The sequence below is a fragment of the Sceloporus occidentalis genome, unplaced genomic scaffold (assembly GCF_023333645.1).
Source record: "Sceloporus occidentalis isolate IW3139 unplaced genomic scaffold, rSceOcc1.0.p SCAF_2, whole genome shotgun sequence".
NCBI classification, from domain to species: domain Eukaryota; kingdom Metazoa; phylum Chordata; class Lepidosauria; order Squamata; family Phrynosomatidae; genus Sceloporus; species Sceloporus occidentalis.
This window is the reverse complement of record NW_028316982.1, coordinates 4,292,001-4,315,174: the sequence shown is the minus strand read 5'-3', so window position 1 is coordinate 4,315,174 and position 23,174 is coordinate 4,292,001. Positions and strand designations below refer to the sequence as shown.

The window sequence follows — 23,174 nt, the reverse complement described above, 5'->3', positions numbered from 1 at the left end:
CTAGTTTATTCCCTGTTTCAATTGCATTTTCTCTGTTTCAGTGACTTCCTTTCTGGTTTTGCCAGCAAACCGAAGTTTCCCTGCTCTCCCGAGTCCCAAAATGTGAAACCTGGAAGAGGAAGGATCCCAACTATCGCACCACAGTTCTCCCAGTCTGGGCCCCAGCAAGCCAGTCGCCCTGGATCTTCAACAAGAAGCAGACAGAGTAAGATCCTGAACTCTGGGTGGGATCAAATAATGAAGTCAGAGCTTGGAAACAATATTTCTTGGCCACTTGCTGAGCTTGCTGGATGACGGAGAGTTGTAGTCCCCCCAGAAATACTTGTTTCAAATTCTTCATTTTCTTGATATTTCACTGCTTGGGGGTTAGGGATAAATATAGTCTGTTAGGAAAGAAGTGTGTTTGAGGTGTCTCTGGGTGATACTGCCATCAGTTTTATTTCTTGAGTGTTACAGTCTTTACAAAGCCATTGACTTAAAGTTTAAATATACATTGCTCCTTCATATGCTTCAAGCGCATGGTGCACCAGACATTGTTTCAGGGTAGATTTGATTTTTATTTGGTACCATAAATTTGGGCTCAGAGTCTCAAATTCTCAAAAATTCCTGTTAGACTAAAACAGTATATACAAAGAAGGCCTAATGATAGCATCTTTCACACTAGCTAAGAATCATTTGGAATCATGTGTCTGAAAAATTGGGGACTAATAATTATGAACCAGAAATTAAGACTGTCATTCTTCTGCCACATTGTTGTTAAGCTTTATTTATATAGCACTGCAAATTTACACATAAGGAGAAGGCAGGACTCATTAGAAAAGACAATGATGCTGAGGAAGATAGAGGGCAATCGAAAGAGAGGAAGGCCACATGCCAGATGGATGGACTCATTCAGGGACACCATTGAATCTGTGGATAAAGAATCCATGGACATGGAGGGCTGACTGTACAGTATTTACATTGACCCATGGATAAGGCAACCCAGATTTTTTGGGGGGGACGGGGTTAACTGAAATTTCTCATTTCATACATGAGTACATACAGTACTCTGAATGAATGAATGAATGAATGAATGAATGAATGGAGGCATCAGGTGAACCTCTCTGGAGAAGGCATTCCACAGATGGGGTGCCATCTTTGAAAAGGTTCTGTCTCTTGTAGCCCTCTACTTCTCCTCATTTGGAAAGGGCATGCAGAAGGACATCCCAGGTGATGATTTTAGGGACCAGACAAATAAATATGGAAGGAAATGCTCCTTCAGGTAACTTAGTCCCAGGTAATTCAAGGTTGCCTGCACAGTGAGAGGGTTGCACTGTTGGAAACGAAATGGAGTTGATTTCCAGACAAACAGTTTTAATGTTTTGTTTTGGCATCGAGCAGCAGACTCGGCAGCTTGTATCCTCTGTTTATTCCTGATGGCTCTGCTTTCTGTTTCCTGCGATAGGAGCTGTGTCCAGCTTGGATGAAGCGAGCTGTATCCCGCCCCCATGCTTCCTGCTTCATGCCTGTAACTGTGACATGTCACACCTCAAAGGAAGCATTGTTGAAATGTGTAAAATGCACATGCACCAGGAAAATTGTCCCTGAAGCCCACATCCTTTCAGCTTTCCAGGGAAATTCTGGGAGCAGGAATGGAATTGGAAATAAATTTCTCCTATGCTGTCAGTTTGAGGATTTGTGAATCTCCTACATGTTAACACTAATCCTTGTGCTTGTTTTTTCTTTCAAGCTCTTTAGTTCTCCCCATTTAGACTTTCCAAAGTTAGTCCCATTTTGGCAAACCTTCTGTGTTTCTTGTGTCCTTTATGTCCATAGAATTACTTGTTAACACAGAGCAGGATTATTAGTTCATGAATCAATAAAAGTGTACTTTCAGTGTACTTGGCACTTCACAGAGTCCAAGAAGAGTCTTTGCCCTTAAAATCTAAAATCCAGCACAGAATCAAGAGGAAAAAGAAAGATCTGAAAGCAGTAGTCAAAAGGGAAGGAACATACTGTTGTATAAAGTGGCCTCTATATATCCCAGATGAGTCAGATATTTTGTCCATCCAGCCTGGTACTCTTTGAATGGCAGTGCTTTCTTTCCCATCACTTGCCACCTCACCTGTTTTTGTTTTTGTTTTTAAATTGGGCCCCTAGAAAAGGAACCCTCCTCTTTTCTGCGGACAATGTAGGTTCTCTACCATTTGGGGCCAATGTCCTGAAAAATATAGTGTTAAACTATTATAGATGCTGAATGGGGTTCTCAGCATGAATTTTTTTATCTCATGAAATCCAAGAAGCAAAAAGGTAGTTAAGCAGACTTTCTCCTTGTTCAGGGGTGAGCAAATTTGGTGAGGCCAGGTGCTAATTTTATGTTGGGGAGGCCAACAAACTGCCCAAAATGTCAAAAACATGAAAACCAAATCACATCTTCTTTGGCAGGTAGAAGTTTGGTGGTATAGCGCCTTTTTAAATGCCTAATTTACAAATTAATAAATATCTAATTTACAAATTGTAAGCTGCTCTCATAGCCTTGGCTGAAGAGCGGGGTATAAATAATAATAATAATAATAATAATAATAATAATTATTATTATTATTATTATTATTATTATTATTATTTAGTGTCTGCCCCTAGGCTTTGAAATACTTCTCCTAGGGAGACTAGAATGCCTCCCTTCTTTTTTTCCTTCTGGCAGTAGGCAAAGATTTCTTTTTTATTCCCCCAAGCTTTTGAGAATTGAAGGTTTATGAAGAGCTTTGAAGAAGGCACTATACTTTTAAATACTATTGTTTTTCCAAACTGCTTTTAATCTTTTTTTGGGGGGTGTATGTTTTAAATTGTTTTCAAATGTTGTTGATAGTTTAATTTCATTTTACGGTTGAGCTTTTATATGTTTTCAAGGTGTCTATATCTCAGACACCCATGTGAATAATTTTGAAATATTTCGGAATTCTGGATAAGGGAGACTCCAGCTAACTGTTGCCCATCCTGTGACACTGAGCATGTATGTAAATCCACCAGGGAAGAAAGAAGGCATTTTGTGTATAGCCTCTCTGCCCTCCCACATAGAAGCTCAAAAGCTTAGTCATGGCTGAGCAAACTGAAATTACAGCCTTTTTTGGGTGCTTGGCATCAGTCCGTGCCTACTTGGAACGTGCAATTGCCATACGATTTCAGAAGAGATTGGTTTGTGTTGCTGTTTCAGCGCAGTGTTTGGAAGCAGATTGAGTAAGTGTCACCCTGAGGATGGAAACTGCCTGGTCTGAATTCAGCTTCAGTTGATAAGCTCCCCACTTCTCCTCTTTCTCTCCTGCAGGCAGCCAGTCTTCCAAGAAGTGAGGACAGATCCTCTCCTCAGGAATCACCTGTGCAAGTGCGGAAGGAGAGACCCAGCCAACCTCCTGTAACAGGAATCCTAGCCATCTCTGGCAGCTTGCGGGGCCAAATGGGCAGATTATCAGTGCTGGGACCAGGGACACCTTATACACCAAGAGCCACTGTCTATCTGATGGGATGAACCTTTTCTTGGGCTTGAGCCAAATGAAAGAATCCTGTCTGGAGCACATTGTATCCCCTGGAACACACTACTCATAGTAGTGCCCAAATGGACCATTGAGCATCAGTTTTTTTGGTTTGTTTTCTTCACCTAAAATTAGAAGCTAAAACACTCCCTCTCAGTTTGGATGTCCTGAGAGGCTAGCTGGCTGGTTACTGTTTACCTCTTTGACATATCTATCAAAGCAGTTGTTTGTTTGCATCAGCTACACTTATGCACCCCGATACACAGCCTCTTTCCTTCTTCATCCCCTTTCCCCCGTGTTATTTGCTCTGCTGACTTCAGTCTTTAGCTTCAGTCTTCCTTTAGGGTGTTTCATACATCTTTATTGAATAAGTATCCAGACCATTTCAAAAAATACAAGATAAAAGGGGGAAAAACATACATAGTTTAAACATCTTCCTTTAGGGATTTGCAGACTGGCAGCCTTCACAAGTTACAGGTGTCTGGGAGAGGTCAGGAGTTGGACTAAGCTGCTGCATGTTCACTGGCTCAGACCCCTGTTTCAAACTCCTGTTTTTTAAAGCTAAATGTTCATTGTTACATTTTGGTCATTTTGGGCAAGAATGCTAAAGAACCCCTTTCTATGGTGATGTTGATAGGTATTAGCCAAGCTCTGATCTGTCCATGCAAAAACTGGGGTGCCTGTGAAGAACCCACATGGTCGTGTGTGTGTGTGTTTAAAGGGGAAACATATCCCAGATATGGACCCAAATACCTCTTGTTTTCCTTTGCAGTCCTTCTCAGAATGGTGTTAGAAAGTGATGTATTGTCACTTCCTGTCACTATTTTGTGAGGGAGTGCAAGAGAAAACAGATACTGGGTGGTAGTATAGGATTCTGGGGTGCTTGTGAGGCTTGGCTGAGGGTATAGAGGGCTTTCTTTGTGATTTGGAGGCAAAAACACTCCCAAATCATGCCAAATCTGTTTAATTGGCGGGTGGTGGGGCTTTGGACTGATGAGGAACTTTAGGGACCAGAAAAGGAGGAACCAAGGACTACATGTGATCCACAAACCTCACTATGCCAATCCTTATGCTAGAGGGACAGAGGAGTTGTTGGACCCTCTGGATAATGCATGTCACCAAAATCATATATTTCTCCTTGATTTACTTCAGATAGACTGATCAAGGATGGCTACCCTAAAGATCTAACTCTATGAATATCACCTTGTATAGGTGGGGGTGGAAATCGTGCAGCTTCCCAGATCTTATTGGACTATGGGTTCCAGCAGCAGTAGCTATGATGAGGAATGCTGGGCCTTGCAGCCCATCGGCATCTGGAGGGACAGATGATTCCCACCCCAGCCTTAAATGGTCAAGAGGCTCAGACTTCAACATCTGAGGAGCAGGCAAGACCCAGTTGTCTGTTCCTGAGCCTCATTACCACGTCCTGCCAAATAATGATCATGGTTACAGAGGCTGGTGAGTCAGTGTAGCGCTTGTTGATGGGTTATGATTGCATAGGATAACTAGATAAGCCATTGTGGCGCGCACTGTACATCACAAGTTTTGCGTCTTAATAAAGCTTTGAAACTTCTTATCGATTAGTGGAGTTTTGAGATAAATCAATAAAATCTAGCACACATTACTCCTCAGGCTTAGCCAAAGGTCTTTTAGGTGTCTGAAGAGGGAGAGGTACCTTGGATAGATGAGCTGAGTATCTGGGGAGAAAAGTATGTGTTTATGCAGCTGGTGGAGGTACTGGTAAAGTCTTTCAGGGAAGAAGCATGCTAGTGGTTTGGGAATAGTTCTGCATTTATTCCAGTTCAATTTTTGCTGTTTCTATGGGGTTATAAAATGGGGGAGGGAAGAGAAAGGGCGTCTGAAGAAGGTCAAGCACATGTGTATGGAAATATTTGATATGCTGAAATATTTGAATATTAAAAAATATTCAGAAAGTGGTTAAAATGTTTCTTGAGTGTCAGGAAAGGCTCATAAGGAGAATCCCAAACTAGTGAGAATTTTCATAGTTCAGGATATATTCTGTGCCAAATTTGCACTTTTGTGAGCAGAAAATACAATTTCCTCTGTGTGCGCATCTGTTGTGTAACTTCAAGAGGTTTCTGACTTCCAGAGTTTTCATGGCAAGGTTTCTTGAGAGGAGTCTTAGCCCAACACTCAGACTCCTACACCACACAAATCTCCCATTTGTGAATTTCTCACTGAACCAATCTCAAATTCACAGCTTTTCGAAGACTTTCCCACAGTAAGAAAGTATGCTCAAATTACTTGCTCAAATTACTTCAGGAATAAAGTTAGCAGAGAAATATACCCTTAATTTGGAACAAAGGAGAAAAGATGATATGAAAGATGAGGATTATAAATATGCATATACTCCTGATAAGCTTTCCTCAGACAAGTGCATTTTAGTTATGATGGACTGCATCTGCCATCACTCTCCCAGCCAGTCTCAGTTAGTTAGTTAGTTAGTTAGTTAGTTAGTTAGTTAGTTATTGGATTTATATCCTATCTTTCTCCCAAAATGGGATTCAAGGTGGCTGCAGCATGACTAGAGGTGATAGGAGATGTAATCTTAACACATGTGGAGGTCAGCTAGGTAGAGGGTGGTTGATCTAGACAGATTAAAAGTGGTCCCTGAAATGTTCTGTGAGAGCTGAGAATTGATCTGTTATTGCTCATCTGTCACATCCACCTTTGGGATGTCAAAGGACACCCTTCAGGAACTAGATCTCTCTCCTGTCGTATCCCCTTTGTAGTGCCCTTCCTGTTTTGTAAAGCCCTTCTGATGACTCATGTGCTTTCTCAGGAGTGGGCTATAGACCTGCATTTCCGCCTCAACAAGGAAAAGGCTGAGACCCTCACCCAAGCAGACCGAACCTTGCTTCCTCTCTGGTATGTGGCTTCTGAAGTATAGATTGCCCTCTCTGGCAGTTTTATCCAGACATGTTTTCTCTCCTGACAGTTTGCAAAGAAGTAGCAATGTTAGCCTCTTGCAACATCTTTCTGGATCCTATTACATGCTGTCCCACTCATACAATATAAATCCTAAAATCAGAGTTGGAAGAGGCCCCAAGGCCATCCAATCCAACCCCATTTTGCCATGCATGAACTCACAATCCAAGCATCCCCGACAGATGGCCATCCAGCCTCTGTTTAAAGACCTCCAAGGAGAGAGACTCCACCAACTTCCAAGGGAATGGGTTCACTGTCCAACAGCTCTTACAATCAGGCAGTTACTCCTAATGCTTAGGTGGAATCGCTTTTCCTGTAGCTTGAATCCATTGCTCTGGGTCCTAGTCTCTAGAGCAACAAAAAACAAGTTTGTTCCATCTTCAATATAACACCTCTTGCAAATACTTATATAGGGCTATTGTATCACCTCTTAACCGTCTCTTCTCCAGGCTAAACCTATCCAGCTCCCTAAGTCTCTCTTCATAGGACTTCATGATTTCCAGACCCTTCACCATTTTGGTTGCCCTCCTCTAGACACACTCCAGCTTGCCATCATCATTTTTGGATTGTAGTGCCCAGAACTAGACACAATATTCCAGGTGAGGCCTGACCAAAGCAGAATAGAGTAGCAGTATTACTGCCCTTGATCTAGTATGTAGAGAGATCTTGTAGCACCTTTGAGACTACCTGAAAGAAAGAAATTGGCAACATGAGCTTTCGCAGACTTCAGTCTACATCCTCAGATGCTAGACACTATAGTTGGATTGATGGATTTCAGTATGTATAACCACTCTGTCAAGGTCCTACACACTCAAAGCTGTGGCCTCCTTGACTCAACTCAACCCATCCACCTGGTATGCAGTATTCCTCGTTTTCTCCTGCTCTCCACCTTTCTTTGTATTATTATCTTTTCTATTGAGTCCTATCTTCTCATGATATGAGCAAAGTACTACAGCCTCAATTTAGTCATCCTGGCTTCTAGCAAGAGCTCTGGCTTGATCTGTTTGTGGACCTATTTCTTTGTTTTTCGGCCTGTTTTTGTTTTTGTTTGTGAGCTGCCTTGGGTTTCTTCTGGGAGAAAGGTGGCACAGACATTAAATAAATAAATGTAAAGATATACAAGTGAGCACCAAACTTAAATAGTACAAGCCAGCGTATTCCCTATTACCATGTACATCTAGTTGAGGAAGCGGATAGGAAGGAAATAAATTCATTTAAGATGTGGGGCTGGAGAAGAGTACTGAACATCCCATGGACAACAAGAAGTCAAACAAATGGGTCCTTTAACAGATCAAGCCAGAGATCTCCCTGGAAACCAAGATGACTAGACTAAGGCTGCCGTACTTTGGCCACATCATGAGAAGGCACGACGCTGACAAAAGCAATCATGCTGGGAAAGAAGCAATAGCAATAGCAAGTACATTTCTATACCGCTTATCACTTCACTTAAGCACTCCATAAGCAGTTTACAAAGTGTAAGCTAATTGCCCCCAACAATCTGGGGACTCATTTTAGCAACCTCCTCAGAAAGATGCAAGTCTGAGTCGGGCTTGAGCCCTTTTACTGGTATTGAACTCGCAACCTTGTGGTTTGTGAGTGAGTGGCTGCAGGATAGGCATTTAATTTTTTATTTATCAGACCTTCTTTCTCCTCACCTTCCCACTCCGTTGTTCCCTCCGTTCTGGTAGTCAAGGTCTGCTGTCCCAGCCCAGGATTTCCTCTGCCCCATCTCGGATTCGCCCCTTTTCACTCGCTGCCCCTCACTCCTGGAACCTTCTTCCCCAGCGAGACACAAGGGCCATCACTTCTTTAACCAGCTTGAAAACAAGGGTTGAAGACCATCCTGTTCAGAGAAGTGTTCCCAGGCATTGCATGATTGTCACTTGCTATTTGATGTTCTTTTTTGTTAACCTGTTTTATTGAACCATTTCCTGTATTGCTATGTATTTTATATGTATTATCCTATTATTTCTTAGATTGTATGCCATAGGCAGGCTTACTCTTATATATTTATTGTTTTATGTACAGCGCTGTGCAAATCTACAGCGCTATATAAATAAAGAATAATAATACTGATTTAACCACTGTGTCACCAGGGCTCCTAGCAGCAGAAAGAGAGGAAGCAGAAAGAGAGGAAGGTCTCATGCTAGATGGATGGACCCTGTGAAAGAGGTCATGGTATGAATTTGTAGGACATAAGCAGAGCAGTGGAGGACAGGCCATCTTGGAGATGTCTCATCTACAGGGTCTCCGTGGGTCATTATCAACTCGAGGGTGGATAACAACAATGAAAGGAACAGCTGGTGACTAAGATAACCACAGACAGCAGGAGGGCCCATGGGGTGCCAGGCTGTGCTGAAAAACCTAGTGCAACACAACAATGACAAAACCCCAGCAACCACAACCTTTTTGACAGGATGGCTGACCTTGGCAGAATCCAGGCCCTTCTTGGGGAACAAAACTCTGTATTGTGGAGCTACGATGATGTGTTTTTGCTGCCTTTCAGCACTGGTGTTCTCAATTGCAGGAAACAGCCGGCTTTGCTGGTGTTGAAAGGGGTCTCCGCTCTCTGCCAAGTTATCTTATCTGGTCTCCCTCCCTCCTGGCAACCTTGCTCAAGCTCATCTTTTCCAGCATGTTGAGGGGGAATGTGTTGATTTGTTCTCAAAATATCATTTCCCCTTAATTCCTAGAGAATTTTGCTGAACTTAGAAAACAGACAAGACACTTCCAGGCTTTTAGTGGCCTCTTGTAAAACAAATCGATCAAAGAAAGGATTTGGGGGAACAGTTGGTGGTACAGATTGGATACCTTTGTGTGCCTTTCCCATTTTCCAGAGTGTTGGGAAATTCTGTTGGTAGAAAGACATAGTTTTGGCTTCCTTTGGATGAGAGAGCATTGGGAGACGCGTGACACTTCAGTGGATAAATATTTGTTCTAATGTAAAATGTACAGAGAAAGCAGAGAGAACAGGGAGCCAGGGACCATCATGATACAGTAGTTTGAGTGTTGGACTGTGACTCGAGACCACATAGACTCCATTACATAGACCCCTATCTGTTCATCATGTTTGCCGAAAATATCATAAGAAGAGCAGCTTTAGGGTCAGATGGAGTGAAGTTAGGAGGAAGGAACATCAATTGTAGATATGTGGACAACGCCATATTACCAGCAGAAAACACCACAGACTTCGAGCAATTACTAAGGGAAGTCAAAGGAGAAGGTTCAAAGATAGGCTAGCTGTTGAATATAAAGAAGACAATAATAATGACCATGGAAGATCTGCAAGAATTCATTCTAAATAATCGAAATAAAGATTTCCTATACCTTGGATCAAACATTGATCAGAATGGGGTCTGCAGTCAAGAAATCAGAAGAAGACTAGGAATGGAAAAGGGTAGCCATGAAAGAACTAGACAAGATCCTAAAGAATAAAGATGTACAACTGAGTTAGAATCACCCAAGCCATTGTATTCCCCATCACCATGGATGGATGTGGGAGCTGGACAGTGAAGAAGGCAGATAGGAAGAAAATCAATTTATTGGAGAAGAGTGCTGAGGGTCCCATGGACGACAACAAAGACCAATGGGTCCTTGAGCAAATAAAGTGCTCTGGGCCCAGAACAAACTCCAACTCCCAGAATTCCATAGTCTTGAGACAAGGCAGTTAAAGTGGTGCTCAACAGGGTGATTTCTCCAGTGTGGATGCAGCCCAAGTCTGCTTCAACGTCTTATGACCCTCCGAATGAGAGCACCCTCCTCCATCCAAAGTGCTGCTCAGCTCTTGCAAATTCAGGGCATTCAATCAAAGGTATGAACCCAGTAACATTAAAAATCCAGCACCAAACAGTGATACCTTTATTCGGACAGTCAAAATGCCCAATATGCATGTTGCACGTTACTACTACTACTACTACTAATAATAATAATTTTATTTATATACCGCTTTTCCATAGATCAAAGCGGTTAACAAAATACATAAACAAAAAAAAGGAGATATGTTAATGAATATACACTAATTAATCAGCATTTACCTTAACTGTGCATTGTTTGCTTTGTATTCTGAGATTCTGTTGTAAGCCGCCTTGATCACATCCCTGTGGAAAGGCGGGGTATAAATAAAACTAATAATAATAATAATAAATACAATAAGTTAAAACAAACCATATTAACAATAAATAAAATTCTACACCTCCAAACTGTCACACATTTATCAACGTAATGCAATACTAGCATACCAAGATTTAACATTAAACATGTCTTCTTCGTCAGGAGACGTTAGTCCGGCTGGCATTGTGTTGTTTTTGTTCTTATTTAGATGGTACAAACATGGAGGGTGTTTCAAAGCCAGTGGAGCTTTGAAAGCTTGCAACACATACATTGTGGATTTTGGTTGCCCCAATACAGTTATCACTGTTTGGTGCATTTTGGATGTTGCTGGATTTACTATATGGCCAACATGGCTACCCCTGGATGTTTTCTCAGTCAAAGGTGGTCCTTCCACATTCATTTCTAAAGTGGTCTCCTTCTTTTGAGCATCATTGTCTTTTGCATAGATAGATCTCCATACAAATAGAGGCCAGATTATCCTTAACTATCAGTTGCCAGTGAAACCTTCCAGGCCTGCTAACCAGTGTATCTCCCCAAACAAAGGATGGGTGATCCAGGGTCTACATATGAATAGATAACCTGCAATCCTCTAGAAAGTCTGCATAAATTGCTCCAGGAAACGAGGAGAAGAAAGAAGCAAACTCATACACTTTGGAACACCATTTTGCTGAAGTCTGCTTTTTTTTACATCGGTGAATACAACCTGGGAAGTATTTTTGGATGTCTGAAATACATGGAATTAAAATACTAAAGGGGGGGGGGGGGCAGACATTTTAAAAGTTTTTGGAAAAGTGAGGTGGCAGGCTATTAATTGGGGCTGTTCTGGCTAAATCAAGACAGTTGGAGGATATGGAGTTATACAGCACAACCCTGATGTAGGACCAAATCTTTCCTGTTTGGTACGATCTGAGACTTTTTATACCAATTCCCCAGGTTAGCTTATTTTAACCCAGTATAAAATTGGAAAGATCAGGAAGCTGGGACTTTTCAATCAATCCAGGTGCATCTGGATGCATAGAATTATAGAGTTGGGAGAGACTCCAAGGACCATCCATTCCAACCCTATTCTGCCAGGTAGGAAGACACAATCCAAGCCCTTCTTCTAATAGATGGCCACCCAGCCTCTGTTTAAAGACCTTCAAAGAAGGAGACTCCACCAGACTCTGAGCCAGCATCTTCCACTGTCCAACAACTCTTACCATCAGAAAGTTCTTCTGAATGTTGAGCTGGAATCTCTTTTCCTGCAGCTTGCATCCATTGTTCTGAGTCCTGTTCTCTGGAGCAGCAGAAAACAAGCTCACTCCATCCTCCATATGACATCCCTTCAAATATTTAAACAGGGCTCTCATATCACCTCTTAACCTTCTCTTCTCCAGGCTAAACATACCCAGCTCCCTAAGTCGTTCCTCATAGGGCTTCATGGTTTCCAGACCCTTCACCCTTTTTGGATACACTTCAGCTTGTCAACATGTCTCTTGATTTGTGGTCCCCAGAACTGGACACAGTATTCCAGATGAGGAATAGAGTGGTAGTGTTAACTCCCTCAGTACTGTATAGACACAGTGCTCCTATTGATGCAGCCTAGAATTGCATTGGCTTTTTTAGCTGCCACATCGCATTACTGATTCGTGTTTAGCCTCTGGTCCACCAAGACTCCCAGGTCCCTTTTGGATGGACTGCCATTGAGCCAGGTGTCCCCGTTCCTATATATGTGCAGTTCATTTTTACTGTCAAAGAGTGTGGTATCCTACATTCTATCCTAATTTAATGTCATCTGCAAATTTGATAAGTATGCCCGCACTTCTGTCTTCCAAGTCATTTTTGAAGATATTGAATAGCGCTTGGCCCAGGACACCCTTGTGGCACCCAAATGGTCACTTCTCTCCAGGATGAAAAGGAACCATTGCTGACCACCCTTTGGCTTCTGTCAGTCAACCAATGACAAATCCACCTAACAGTCACACTGTTTAGCTTGCATTTTATTAGGGTGTTTTTTTTGCAAGGGTATTATGGGGGACCTTGTTGAAGGCTTACAGAAATCAAGATACACTACATCCACAGCATTCCCTTCATCTACCAAGTCTCTATTAGAAAGGAGATAAGATTAGTGTGGCCTAACTAAGCACATGCCTGGCTGTGATTCCATATGAGCTCTCTTTATGCAGGAAGAAAGGAGAACTAGAGGATGTCAGTGATATAGCCTTGAGTCAGTTGACTTGGGCTTAAATCTGACTCAAATCACTTCAATGACTTGACTTGGCAAAAATGCTACACTGACCTGACTTGAGACTTGTATATTTTTAGTGACTGACTTGCTGGTGCCATTCACTTCAAGCGGCAGGCTAATTTCTCAGAAGGGAAGAGCAAGTGCATTAGGCAGTGGGCTTGAGGCGGAAGGGTCCTTCTAAAGCTTTTGAAAAGCTTTAGAAGGCTCCTCTGATGTGCAGCAAGGATGGTCTGCCAAGCAGACCTAAACCCTCACCTCAAGCCCATTGCCTGTCCCATGTTAAAAGTTGGCTCCCAGATTTGAGACTCAACACTTGACTTGAAAGTCTTGCAAGGATTTGAAACTCAGCATGAGACCTGAAGTTAGAGACTTGAGACTTGACTTGGGACTTGGACTAAAAGACTGGGATACATCACTGGAGAACATGGAACAATGTCTGTTTTAGAATTCAGAGACATAGCTGTGTTAGTCTGGAACAGCAGTGTGCAAAAGGATCTTGTAGCAACTTTGAGACTAACTGTGCAAAAGGGATTGTAGCATGAGCTGCTGTAAACTTGGTCTACTTTCTCAGATGCAGGAAAGCTCACGCTACCAGTTTCTTTCTTTCCATTAGTCTGAAAGATACTACAAGATCCTTTTGCATACTAGTCTTTAAATTCTGCTCCTAAATTTGTTTGCAGCAATCCAGCCTTGTATACTTGGGAACTCCAGTCTGTCCATTTTTAACCATAGCAACTGGACATTGATTCTCTGATACTAAAGCCACAAAGATGGTACGACTTCTTTTGTTCATTTGGTTTCAAAAGTGCTGCAAGATCCTTTGGCATAATGTCTGTTTTAGTATAAAAAGAAGAGCAGAGAAGGAGCCTTGCGGCACCTTTGGAAACACACCAGTTTATTTTAGCAGAGGTTTCCATGGATTGCACCCCACTTCCTTGGATGCATTGACTGTTAATTAATTCCTTATCTTACGTTTGGAGAAAAGGTGGCAGGCCGGCTGTTCCAGGCAAACCTTTGGTAAACATTCCCCATACCTGCCCAAATGCTTACGCACTTGTGGCTGCCATCCTTCCCCCACCTCTGCCTCCTCTGGCTTCAGTCCATTGCAGTCTTTCTGAAGCTTTTGGCTCTGCTGTGGGCTTTTCCCCCCTCAAGGCACTTTAAGAACTGTCTTTTAGTACTTGTGTTACCTTGCATTCTGAACCTGCTGTAGGTTGTCATTTTCATAAACTGAAATGCTTCACCCTCTGTTTCCGATTTTATATTCTGGTTCTTTTCATCATTCTTTTCTTGCAATATTATTAGACTTTTGGGGGAAAACAGACTATATACTGTCCAGAAAAGAAAGTGTTTAAAATTGCAATGAATCAACCAGTCAATCAATAGAAATGCTTTGAAAAGATATAAATATTTATTATTGCATGGGAGACCACTAATACATCCCAGGTGCTAGAGGCAGAGGAAGGAATTGGCTAAACCATCTCTGAGAAGCCCTTGCCTTAAAAATCCCTATGAAATTCATGGGGTCGCAATAAGTCCTCATCAGGACTATCAGATGTATTGGCACTCCCATGAGCCTTCCATAGCTTTCCATGGTCTGTGCAGTCAAAGGCTTTGCTATAGTCTATAAAGTACATGCTGATTTTCTTATATATGTTATATATAGTAGATCACAAGTTGAACATGAGTCAACAGTGTGATGCAGCAGCTTAAAAGGTCAATGCAATTTTAGGCTGCATCAATAAAAGTATAGTGTCTAGATCAAGAGAAGTAATAGTGCCACTATATTCTGCTTTGGTCAGGCCCCACCTGGAATATTGTGTCCAGTTCTGGGCGCCACAATTCAAAAAGGACATTGAGAAACTGGAGTCATGTGTCCAAAGGAGGGCGACTAAAATGGTGAAGGGTCTGGAAACCATGAAGCCCTATGAGGAACGACTCAGGGAGCTGGGGATGTTTAGCCTGGAGAAAAGAAGGTTAAGAGGTGATATGATAGCCCTGTTTAAATACTTGAAGGGATGTCATATTGAGGAAGGAGCAAGCTTGTTTTCTGCTGCTCCAGAGAACAGGACCCGGAACAATGGATGCAAGCTGCAGGAAAAGAGATTCCAGCTCAACATTAGGAGGAACTTCTTGACAATAAGGGCTGTTCCACAGTGGAGCACACTCCTTCCTCGGAGTGTAGTGGAATCTCCTTCCTTAGAGGTCTTTAAGCAGAGGCTGGATGGCCATCTGATGGGGGTGCTGATAGAGAGTTCCTGCATGGCAAAAGGGGGGTTGGACTGGATGGCCTTTGGGAGTCTCTTCCAACTCTATGATTCTGTGTTGAAATGACAAGTTGTGAGCAACTTAATGAAGAACATTTAAGGGCAACACTAGCATCTGTTCCTAGGTCTCTGTTTTTGGCCTGACGCTGTCCTAAACTGGCAGCTTGAATTTGCTTCATCCTCCCATTCCAGAAGGTGATGGGGAGGTTGCGGAGACCTTTTGAAGCATAAAGAGCATCTGTTTTTGGGAGTCCCTGCCTTTTCACCTTTTGGCTGGAGTCTGGTCTCCAGGGGCAGAGGAGGGTGGACTGTGCAAGTGAGCCCCCAACCCACCCCTTAACCAACCCCTTCTTTCTGAGCTGTGAAGGAGCAATGGAGAATAAAAAGGAACCCAGTGTTTCCCGTGCGCCAGAAATCCCAACGGCATCATAGCTGGAAAGAGTAGGGCAGTGTTTGCTCCTGAAAGGGAGCACTGTGTGCAAGTGTATAGGTGCGTGTCTGCCTTCAGCCTGATGGGAAGGCAGCTCCAAAGCAAGGAGTGTGTGTATGTTGTGGCTGTGTGTTTGTGTGTGTGGCTGGGTTGTTCATACTTAGACACACACCCATGCACAAGTTTCTTTAAAAATCAATGTTCATTTCAGCCAGAGGCCTACCTTTTCTCAGCATGGCTTCGATACTTCGGAAAGGGAGTGAAATAAACATTGGAAAACTGTCTTGTATTTAATAACAGTGGCAACATTAACTACCTCAAAGACCTAGAGATTAGAAGTGACACCAGCTATAGAGAAATAGATGCTTACAATATATGAAATGAGAGGGACGGATTATTTGGCTCACTTATAAAAATAAGAAATTCTCAAAGTAGAAAAAGAGTGGCTCCCAGTTGTTTATTTCTGTGAGGAATATCTGAAAACAAAACAAGAAAGAGAGGCAATAAGGAGATGAATGATTACAATTCATACCAACTGATAAGACAGTTAGAAGAGATGGATAGCAAACACACACACAAGGAACAGAAGGGAAATAAAGAAGATCAAAACCGTAGGATATTTACATGAGAAAGGAGGAGTAACATCATCTTTGAACAAAACCTTTTACAATTTAAGTGGTTAATATTATAAAACAGGAGCATGTCAGAGAATAATTCGAGGTTATGATACTTAAAAGAAAATTGGTTTTATAGATGATGCATTACAAGGAAGTTTATATTAAGAAAAGATATAGCTTTGTTTTCTATATATGCATTATTTTATTTGGATGAATAATAAAATAAAATTATTTTTTCAAAAATACTTAGACACGCAGCTAAAGCCAAAGGGAAAGGCAACAGATCTGTTCTCTTCTAGGGAAGGTGAATACCTATGGTCCCTTTCCTTTCCTTTCCTTTCCTTTCCTTTCCTTGTCTGTCTGTCTGTCTTTTTAAGTGATGTGAGAGTTGAAGACACACAACAACAACAACAGCAAACAGTTACAGTATTCTAATAAGGCAGCATCGTACTAGAACAGGGCTGCCAGGTGAAGATAATCCTAGGCTCTAATATTTCAGGGCTAAATGCTGAGACCTGGGGCTGATTGTCACAGAAAGTGATCTCTAGTGCTCTTTAAAGGATGGTGTTTCGAGGGATAACCCTGGATGGAGCCGTTCATCAGAGTGCATTTCATACGCTGCAACTCTCCCGATTTGGGAGGGACAGTCCCCATTAATCCTCTGTCATCCCACTTTCTCCTGGCCTGGGAGAAAAGCAGCATGTAAGTAGATAAATGAATACATTCCAAAGGAATTTGGTGATGGAAGACGCATGCCAACAGCGTCCCAGCTAGCCCCCTTACTGCCTCCAGGAGGATGGACTGGGTCTTTTCCAGGACCTTCATTCTCCAAGAATCCTGGTGTATTTGCAGAAAGACATATGGGCCTGATTTCCACCACCTTTTAAACCGGATCGCAAATCAGTTTGAACCAATTCAAATGACCCTGGTTCCCACTTGAATCAATTTGTTGTAGTGATTCGGTGAGGGGGGCCATGCACCAGACCCACTTAACCCACATCTTTTTAACACTGATGTTTTCTGCATCTTTTTGAATAAATCAATTCTGCGCAAGCGTGAACCAGAATCGATTTAAATTTGCCCTTTGTCCAGCTGGAGCAAGTCCATTTTGAACCGATTCATTCATGAATGTGAACCACAAGTGACTTATTTTACAAGGAAAAAATGTGATTGGAGCAAATGTAGTGGGAAGCACTGTTGAATCGATCCATTGATTCGGATGGCAAACCGCTTTTTTGTAAGTGGGAATGAGTCCATGGTATACTCTACATGGGAAGCAGACACCCTCCTCTGAGATGTCACCCAGTGAGGCCCACACCTCCCGCACCCCTTATAAACACCCCTGTTTATCTAGTTGATTAAAATGCCCTCATTGTTCAATGGCAATTGGGTCTTGCCTCCTTCCATTGCTCTGTGCATGCTCTCCAGTGTAAATGCACCACCTTAAGATTTGGAGCACAATAGGATGACCTAGACTCCGACCAAGAAAACTTATGCTACAAATGTCTCCTTCCCACTTTGTCTCAAAGCTGCTGCTCCTGGATTCCTTGATATCTTTTCAAGATCTGGAAGTCGTCTTCCATGCCGACGGAGCGGTGAATCCGTTCCAGGTTTAATCTGAACTTTAAAGGAATTATTCAAGGCATTGGACCTATTTTGTTGGTAGGGGATGCATCTGCATTTTAAAAGTAATGACGTTTGACATTACTTTTAACTGCCATGGCTCCATCCCACAGAATACTGGGGTTTCTAGTTTGGTGAAGCACCAGCCTTCTTTGGCAGGGAAGGTAAAAGACTTGTAAAACTACAAATCCCAGGATATAATAATCGGAGGTGGAGAAGAACTGCTGGACCTGATTCCATTCCCCACCACCACTCCCCTCTCCTTTTGTGTCGTGTCTTCTTAGATTGTAAGCCTGAGGGCAGGGAACCGTCTAAAAGATTGTATGTACAGCACTGTGTAAATTTACAGCGCTTTATAAATAAAAGTTAATAATAATAATAATAATAATAATAGGGATGGAGCTACAGAACTTAAACTCTCTAGATGCACTCAGGGTTTTGTATGTTGGAGAGCATCTATAAGGTTCAGACTAAACCCCAGAGCAGATTCACTGCCTCACTGGCATGAATGTCACCGCTGCTCCCTTCTCCCTTCTCCCTGTTTATTTTTATTTCTGGGCAAAAGAGCATTCTGCAGTTTTTCATCTCTTTTATTTTTGTATGTCCCAGGAGGCATAAAATGCTTAAGAGAAGAGAGGTGTTACACCAGTCCTGAAGAAACATGCCTATTTTTAGGGGCAAAATACAGAAGACATAAGCGTAGATCTGCTGGAATGAATGAACAGTCCATTTCGTTAAGCATCTGCATTCCAAGCAAGACATTGCTTATTTTGTTTATTTTATTGCTTCTGATTTAATATATGTATTAATCTCCATGGTCCTTTGTAGAGTCTACACCACTGGCAGGTCTTTATCTTATTTTATTTTATTTTATTTTATTTTATGTACAGCGCTGTGTGAACCTACAGCACTTCATAAATAAATCATAATAATAATAATAACAATAATAATAATAATTCAAGCCTCTGCATCAGAAGCAAGAAGGGGGGGCAACACACCTCCCCAACAACTGTTATTCAAAAGTAGACTGCTTCTGGACATGGAGGAGGAACATGATAGCCTGGGATGGGAGATGTGCAGCTCACAGGTTGCATGCAGCCTAGTACCAATAATAATAATAGATAATTTGTTTTATTTATATACTGCTATTCCAAAGATCATAGCAGTGAACAGCAAGTAAGCTAATTAGCAAGTAAGCTAATTTGCCCCCAACAGTCTGGGTACTCATTTTAGTGACCTCGGAAGGACAAGAGGCCCCCATCAGAAGAGCATTCAGGGAAACAGAGTGGCTCCCAATAGGCAAAGGGGTCAGGCAAGGCTGCATCCTATCACCTTACTTGTTTAACTTATTTACTGAAAACATCATAAGAAAAGCAGAATGAGAATCAGAAAAAGGAGAAGTAAAGACAGGAGGAAGACTAAGAGACGCAGACAGACAATGACCCCGTCCTATTAGCAGAAGACATTCAGGAATTGGAACAGTCATATTATTATGTATTTTAACCATGTTTTATTGTCTAATTTTATACTTGGGAGGGAGGGTTGGGCTGGGGTCTTGTGGGGCTTGTTGCTTTTATATAATAACAATAATAATAATAATTTATTTATAGCCCACCCAATCACGAAGAATCTGGGCAGGTTACAACAATAAAATACATCACAATAAAGTTAAAAATCAAACCCTAGACCTACCGCCTCCCCATACCCAGTACTAAAACAGAATTAAACAATAATAGTGTAAAAAAACATTAAAAGCATTAAAAGCATTTTTAAAAAAGGCAGAAACATAGGTGAGGAAGAATAGACAAATGAGGGGACAATATCTCTATATCTGGGGAGGGTAACTAAGTTGGAAAGGCCTGCTGGAAGAGATCCGTCTTGAGTGCTTTCTTAAAAGCTGTCAGAGTGGAAATGTGACGGATCTCCTCCGGCCGGTCGTTCCATAGTTTAGGAGCAGTAGTAGAGAAGGCCCTCTGGGAGACAGATGTTAGCCTAGATCTTTTTGGCTGTAGTAGATTTCTTCCAAAGGACCTTAATGTGCGGGGCAGACATTACCTGCCTTGATCCTCAAAATGGAAGAGGCGGGATATAAATAAATGGTTGTTGTTGTTGTTGTTGTTGTTTTCCTCATCATCCTCATTTACGGATGTGAGAGCTAGACAGTGGACAGAAAAAAACCCAGCTCCTTTGAAATGTGGGGCTGGAGAAAAGTCCTTGGGATGCCATTGACAGCCAAGAAGACAAACAAATGGGTTCTTGGACAGATCAGACCAGGGCTCTGCTTGGAAACAATGATGGCCAAGTTGAGACCCTCATCCTTTGGCCACATCATGAGAAGATGTCACTAGGAAAAACAATAATGCTATGAAAGGTAGAAGAAAGAGAGGAAGACCACAAACCACAGGATAGACTCATCAGGGGGTTATTATGGGCAAGGGCTTATTGCAGGATCTGGGCAAGGCTGCTGTGGAGGAGAGGGTTTCTTGGAGATGTCAGAACCGACTCAAGGGCAGCTAACAACAACAACAGCAATAACAACAACAACAATGTCTTGAAGCCTCTACCCCTTCAGGGTTCGCCCTAAGCAAGCCCTTCACTGGGGGTTGCCAGATGTCTATTTTTGTGGGTCATCCTCAGGCTCTGGCATCACTATGGGGGGTGAAGGAGATGCGGACCACACCAGGTGACACCCTAAAGAGGGGTGACACCCTAGCTCCACAAACATTACATGCTTGCAGAAATTATTATTACTATTATTACTATTATTATTATTTGTATAGCACTGTGGCATTTGCCTGTATCTCTTAAAATACTGGAAGAATGGTGTGAGTGGGGTGAGGCTTAGTGGGAAGAGAAAGGAGAGACCCCCAATTATTATTTTTAAATTAAAATTACAAATTTCAAAATTTAATATTTAACTATATATATATATATATATATATATATATAACATTTACCAAATTTTCACTTTAACCACATGAAACTATGCATCTGTAAACACATTTATTCTGTGCATATGATATTGCAATTGAAAGTTATAATTTTAATTTGGCTAGTTGTTTACATCACAACCATGACCGTTATGTTCAGTGATACACAGGAATTATGATTTATGAATAACATTAGCACAAAAAAATATTACTAAGGATTTTGTATGGTGTGGTACGGATGGAAGTCATTGGGAAGGCAACACCTTGAGTTACCACACTGGGTGACCATGCCAATCCCAAGAGATGCCTCTGTCTCCAGGCAGGAGATCAAGGTGCCAGTTCTCCAGTTTTGGGAGGCTCAGCTCCCAGAAAGAAGACTCTGTGCAAACCTCCAGCTCGGTTTGCTTCAGTTTGTATGACTTCGACGATTTGTTACTATATAGTCCCCTAGTTGAGGGTCTGTGTGATGTAATGGTTTGAGCATTGGACTACGACTCTGAAAGACAGGGTTCAAATCCCTGATCAGCCATGGGAGCCCACTGGTGAGCCTGGGCAAGTCACGCTTTCTCAGCCTCAGAGGAAGGCAAAGGCAAACCTCTTCTGAACATATCTTGCCAAGAAAACCCCATGATAGGTTTACCATAGGGTTGCCATAAGGCAGACAATAAGTTGCTCAGTGAGCTCCCTCTGAGTTGCTATAGTGCCAAGGCTCACCCTCTGCTCTGCAACCACCTTCCAATTAATCAACTAAATTGAAATGAAGCCTCTGGGCTGCTGCATGCGGTTTCCATTTTTGTGGCTCCCAGCTGTCCTCCTCCTTCTCCTCCTTCTCTTATTATTTTCTTACCCCGTTCTCACTGCAGATACAGGGAGAATCTCAATCCTTCTTAAAGTCCTTTTTTCCCCTGCAGCAGACAAGACTTGCATCCAGAGCTTGTTTCTTAGAGGTGAAAAGGAACAGCAAACGTGGTGTAACTCCATGTGCTTGTTTGCCATGCTCAAAATAGAGGACATTTTGGAATTTGTCCTGAACAGAAGGTTGAAATGTTGGACAGGTCCTGGAAAAGCCATGTTGGGAGAAGGCCATTTTTTTAATACCTAAGTAACCAAGTTATTAAACAGCTGATACACAATTCTAGCCTATATTCGGTTCCCAGCTATGTAAGTGGAGTTGCCCAGTTGTACCCATTACTCATGTGGTTGCTCATGCTTGGACGGCACATAAGTGCTCCTTAGTGCCTTTGCTGTTCCACTTGATCCACTAGTATTGCAGGAACAGCAGCTCCGTCTGCAGATGTGCAACGGGTTGTACAATGTGGGTACTCAGGAGAAGGGTGGAGTAGTGCAACTACTACTTAACTATATATGAGTGTAGATGGACAGCATCCAAGCAGGATGTAGGATCCCAGCTTGGATGGGAAGCAGGAAAAGCAGTAGTTTAGAAACATAGCTGGGATTCTGCAGTATTTTTCAGGTCCAGATTATTTTTCAATTGTGAATTGTTTTAATTTATGTATATCTTATTTGTCCTTGTAAACTGATGTGTATTTTAAGTGGTGTATTTTAACTGATGTGGTGTGTCTATTTATTGTTGTTCCTCACCTTGATCCATTATTATTATATTAATTAATAATAGTAATAGTCAGCCCTCTACATTTGTGGCTTTGACTTTTGTGGCTTTGATTATTTGTGTGTTTGATTAATATGTTCTCTCTAGAAATCGCTAGGTCCTCCAGAGAAATTTGGCATGAAGTTGACCATAGAGACGCGCTGGAGGACCTAGAGATTCCTAGGGAAAGCGCTTCTCTGGCCGTCTCTGGGTCCTTCAGCTTGATCCTGTGGCCAAATTCTGGCAGAAGTTGACTTTTGTAGCAAGTAAGTTTTTGTGTGTTTTTTGGTTCTAGCCAATTTTGTAAAATATAAAATAACAATGTATTTTACTTTATGCAAAACTCTTACTTATATTCACATTCATTATCAACATATTTAAATCCAGATTATATAGAAATAAATATGCTGGTTGTGGTTGAGTTAAAATCCTTTATTCATCAAGTTCTTATCCGCATTGAGTGACTTTACACATAATGTTATAGATCATATTCATTCATCTCTCTCCTTTCTTTATTACATTATCTATTAAGAAACCATCCATTTTCTTAATTTCTACTAATTTTTTACTACTAGATTCTTTAACTCCCTTGGCTTTCCTTCAAATTTCTTCTCCTTCTCTCTTTCCTTCTGCCTCATTCCTTTCTCAATCCTTTCCTTTTAGACATTATCAGACAAGGGAAATTGGAAGTATAATCCAATGGCAATCCAAATGCAATCATGGGGTTTCGCGTTATGGCGTGATAGACTACCACACGCAATTTCGGGCAATGGGAAGTCAGTCCAAACACAATCATGTGATAGACTCCTTTTGCCTCTTTTAATTTCTTTTCAGGTTTTAACCTCTTGTGAGCTGCCTTGGGTCTCAGGCTGAAAGAAAGATGAGATCTCTATTAAAAAAACCACA

General features: G+C 41.8%; 1 protein-coding gene across 4 annotated transcripts in view; it reads left to right on the top strand.

The window, feature by feature from the left end:
* LOC149317892 (lisH domain-containing protein ARMC9-like) overlaps positions 1–5,082 on the top strand; it is a 121,115-nt gene extending 116,033 nt beyond the window's left edge. For all 4 annotated transcript variants that reach the window (XM_089508617.1, XM_089508615.1, XM_089508613.1 and 1 more), the window contains 2 exons: positions 42–205; positions 3,302–5,082. In XM_089508617.1, the coding sequence (XP_089364743.1) occupies positions 42–205; positions 3,302–3,324 (187 nt within the window). In that variant the 3' untranslated portion in view covers positions 3,325–5,082. The remainder of the gene's footprint in view (positions 1–41; positions 206–3,301) is intronic.
* Positions 5,083–23,174: the final 18,092 nt, after the last annotated feature.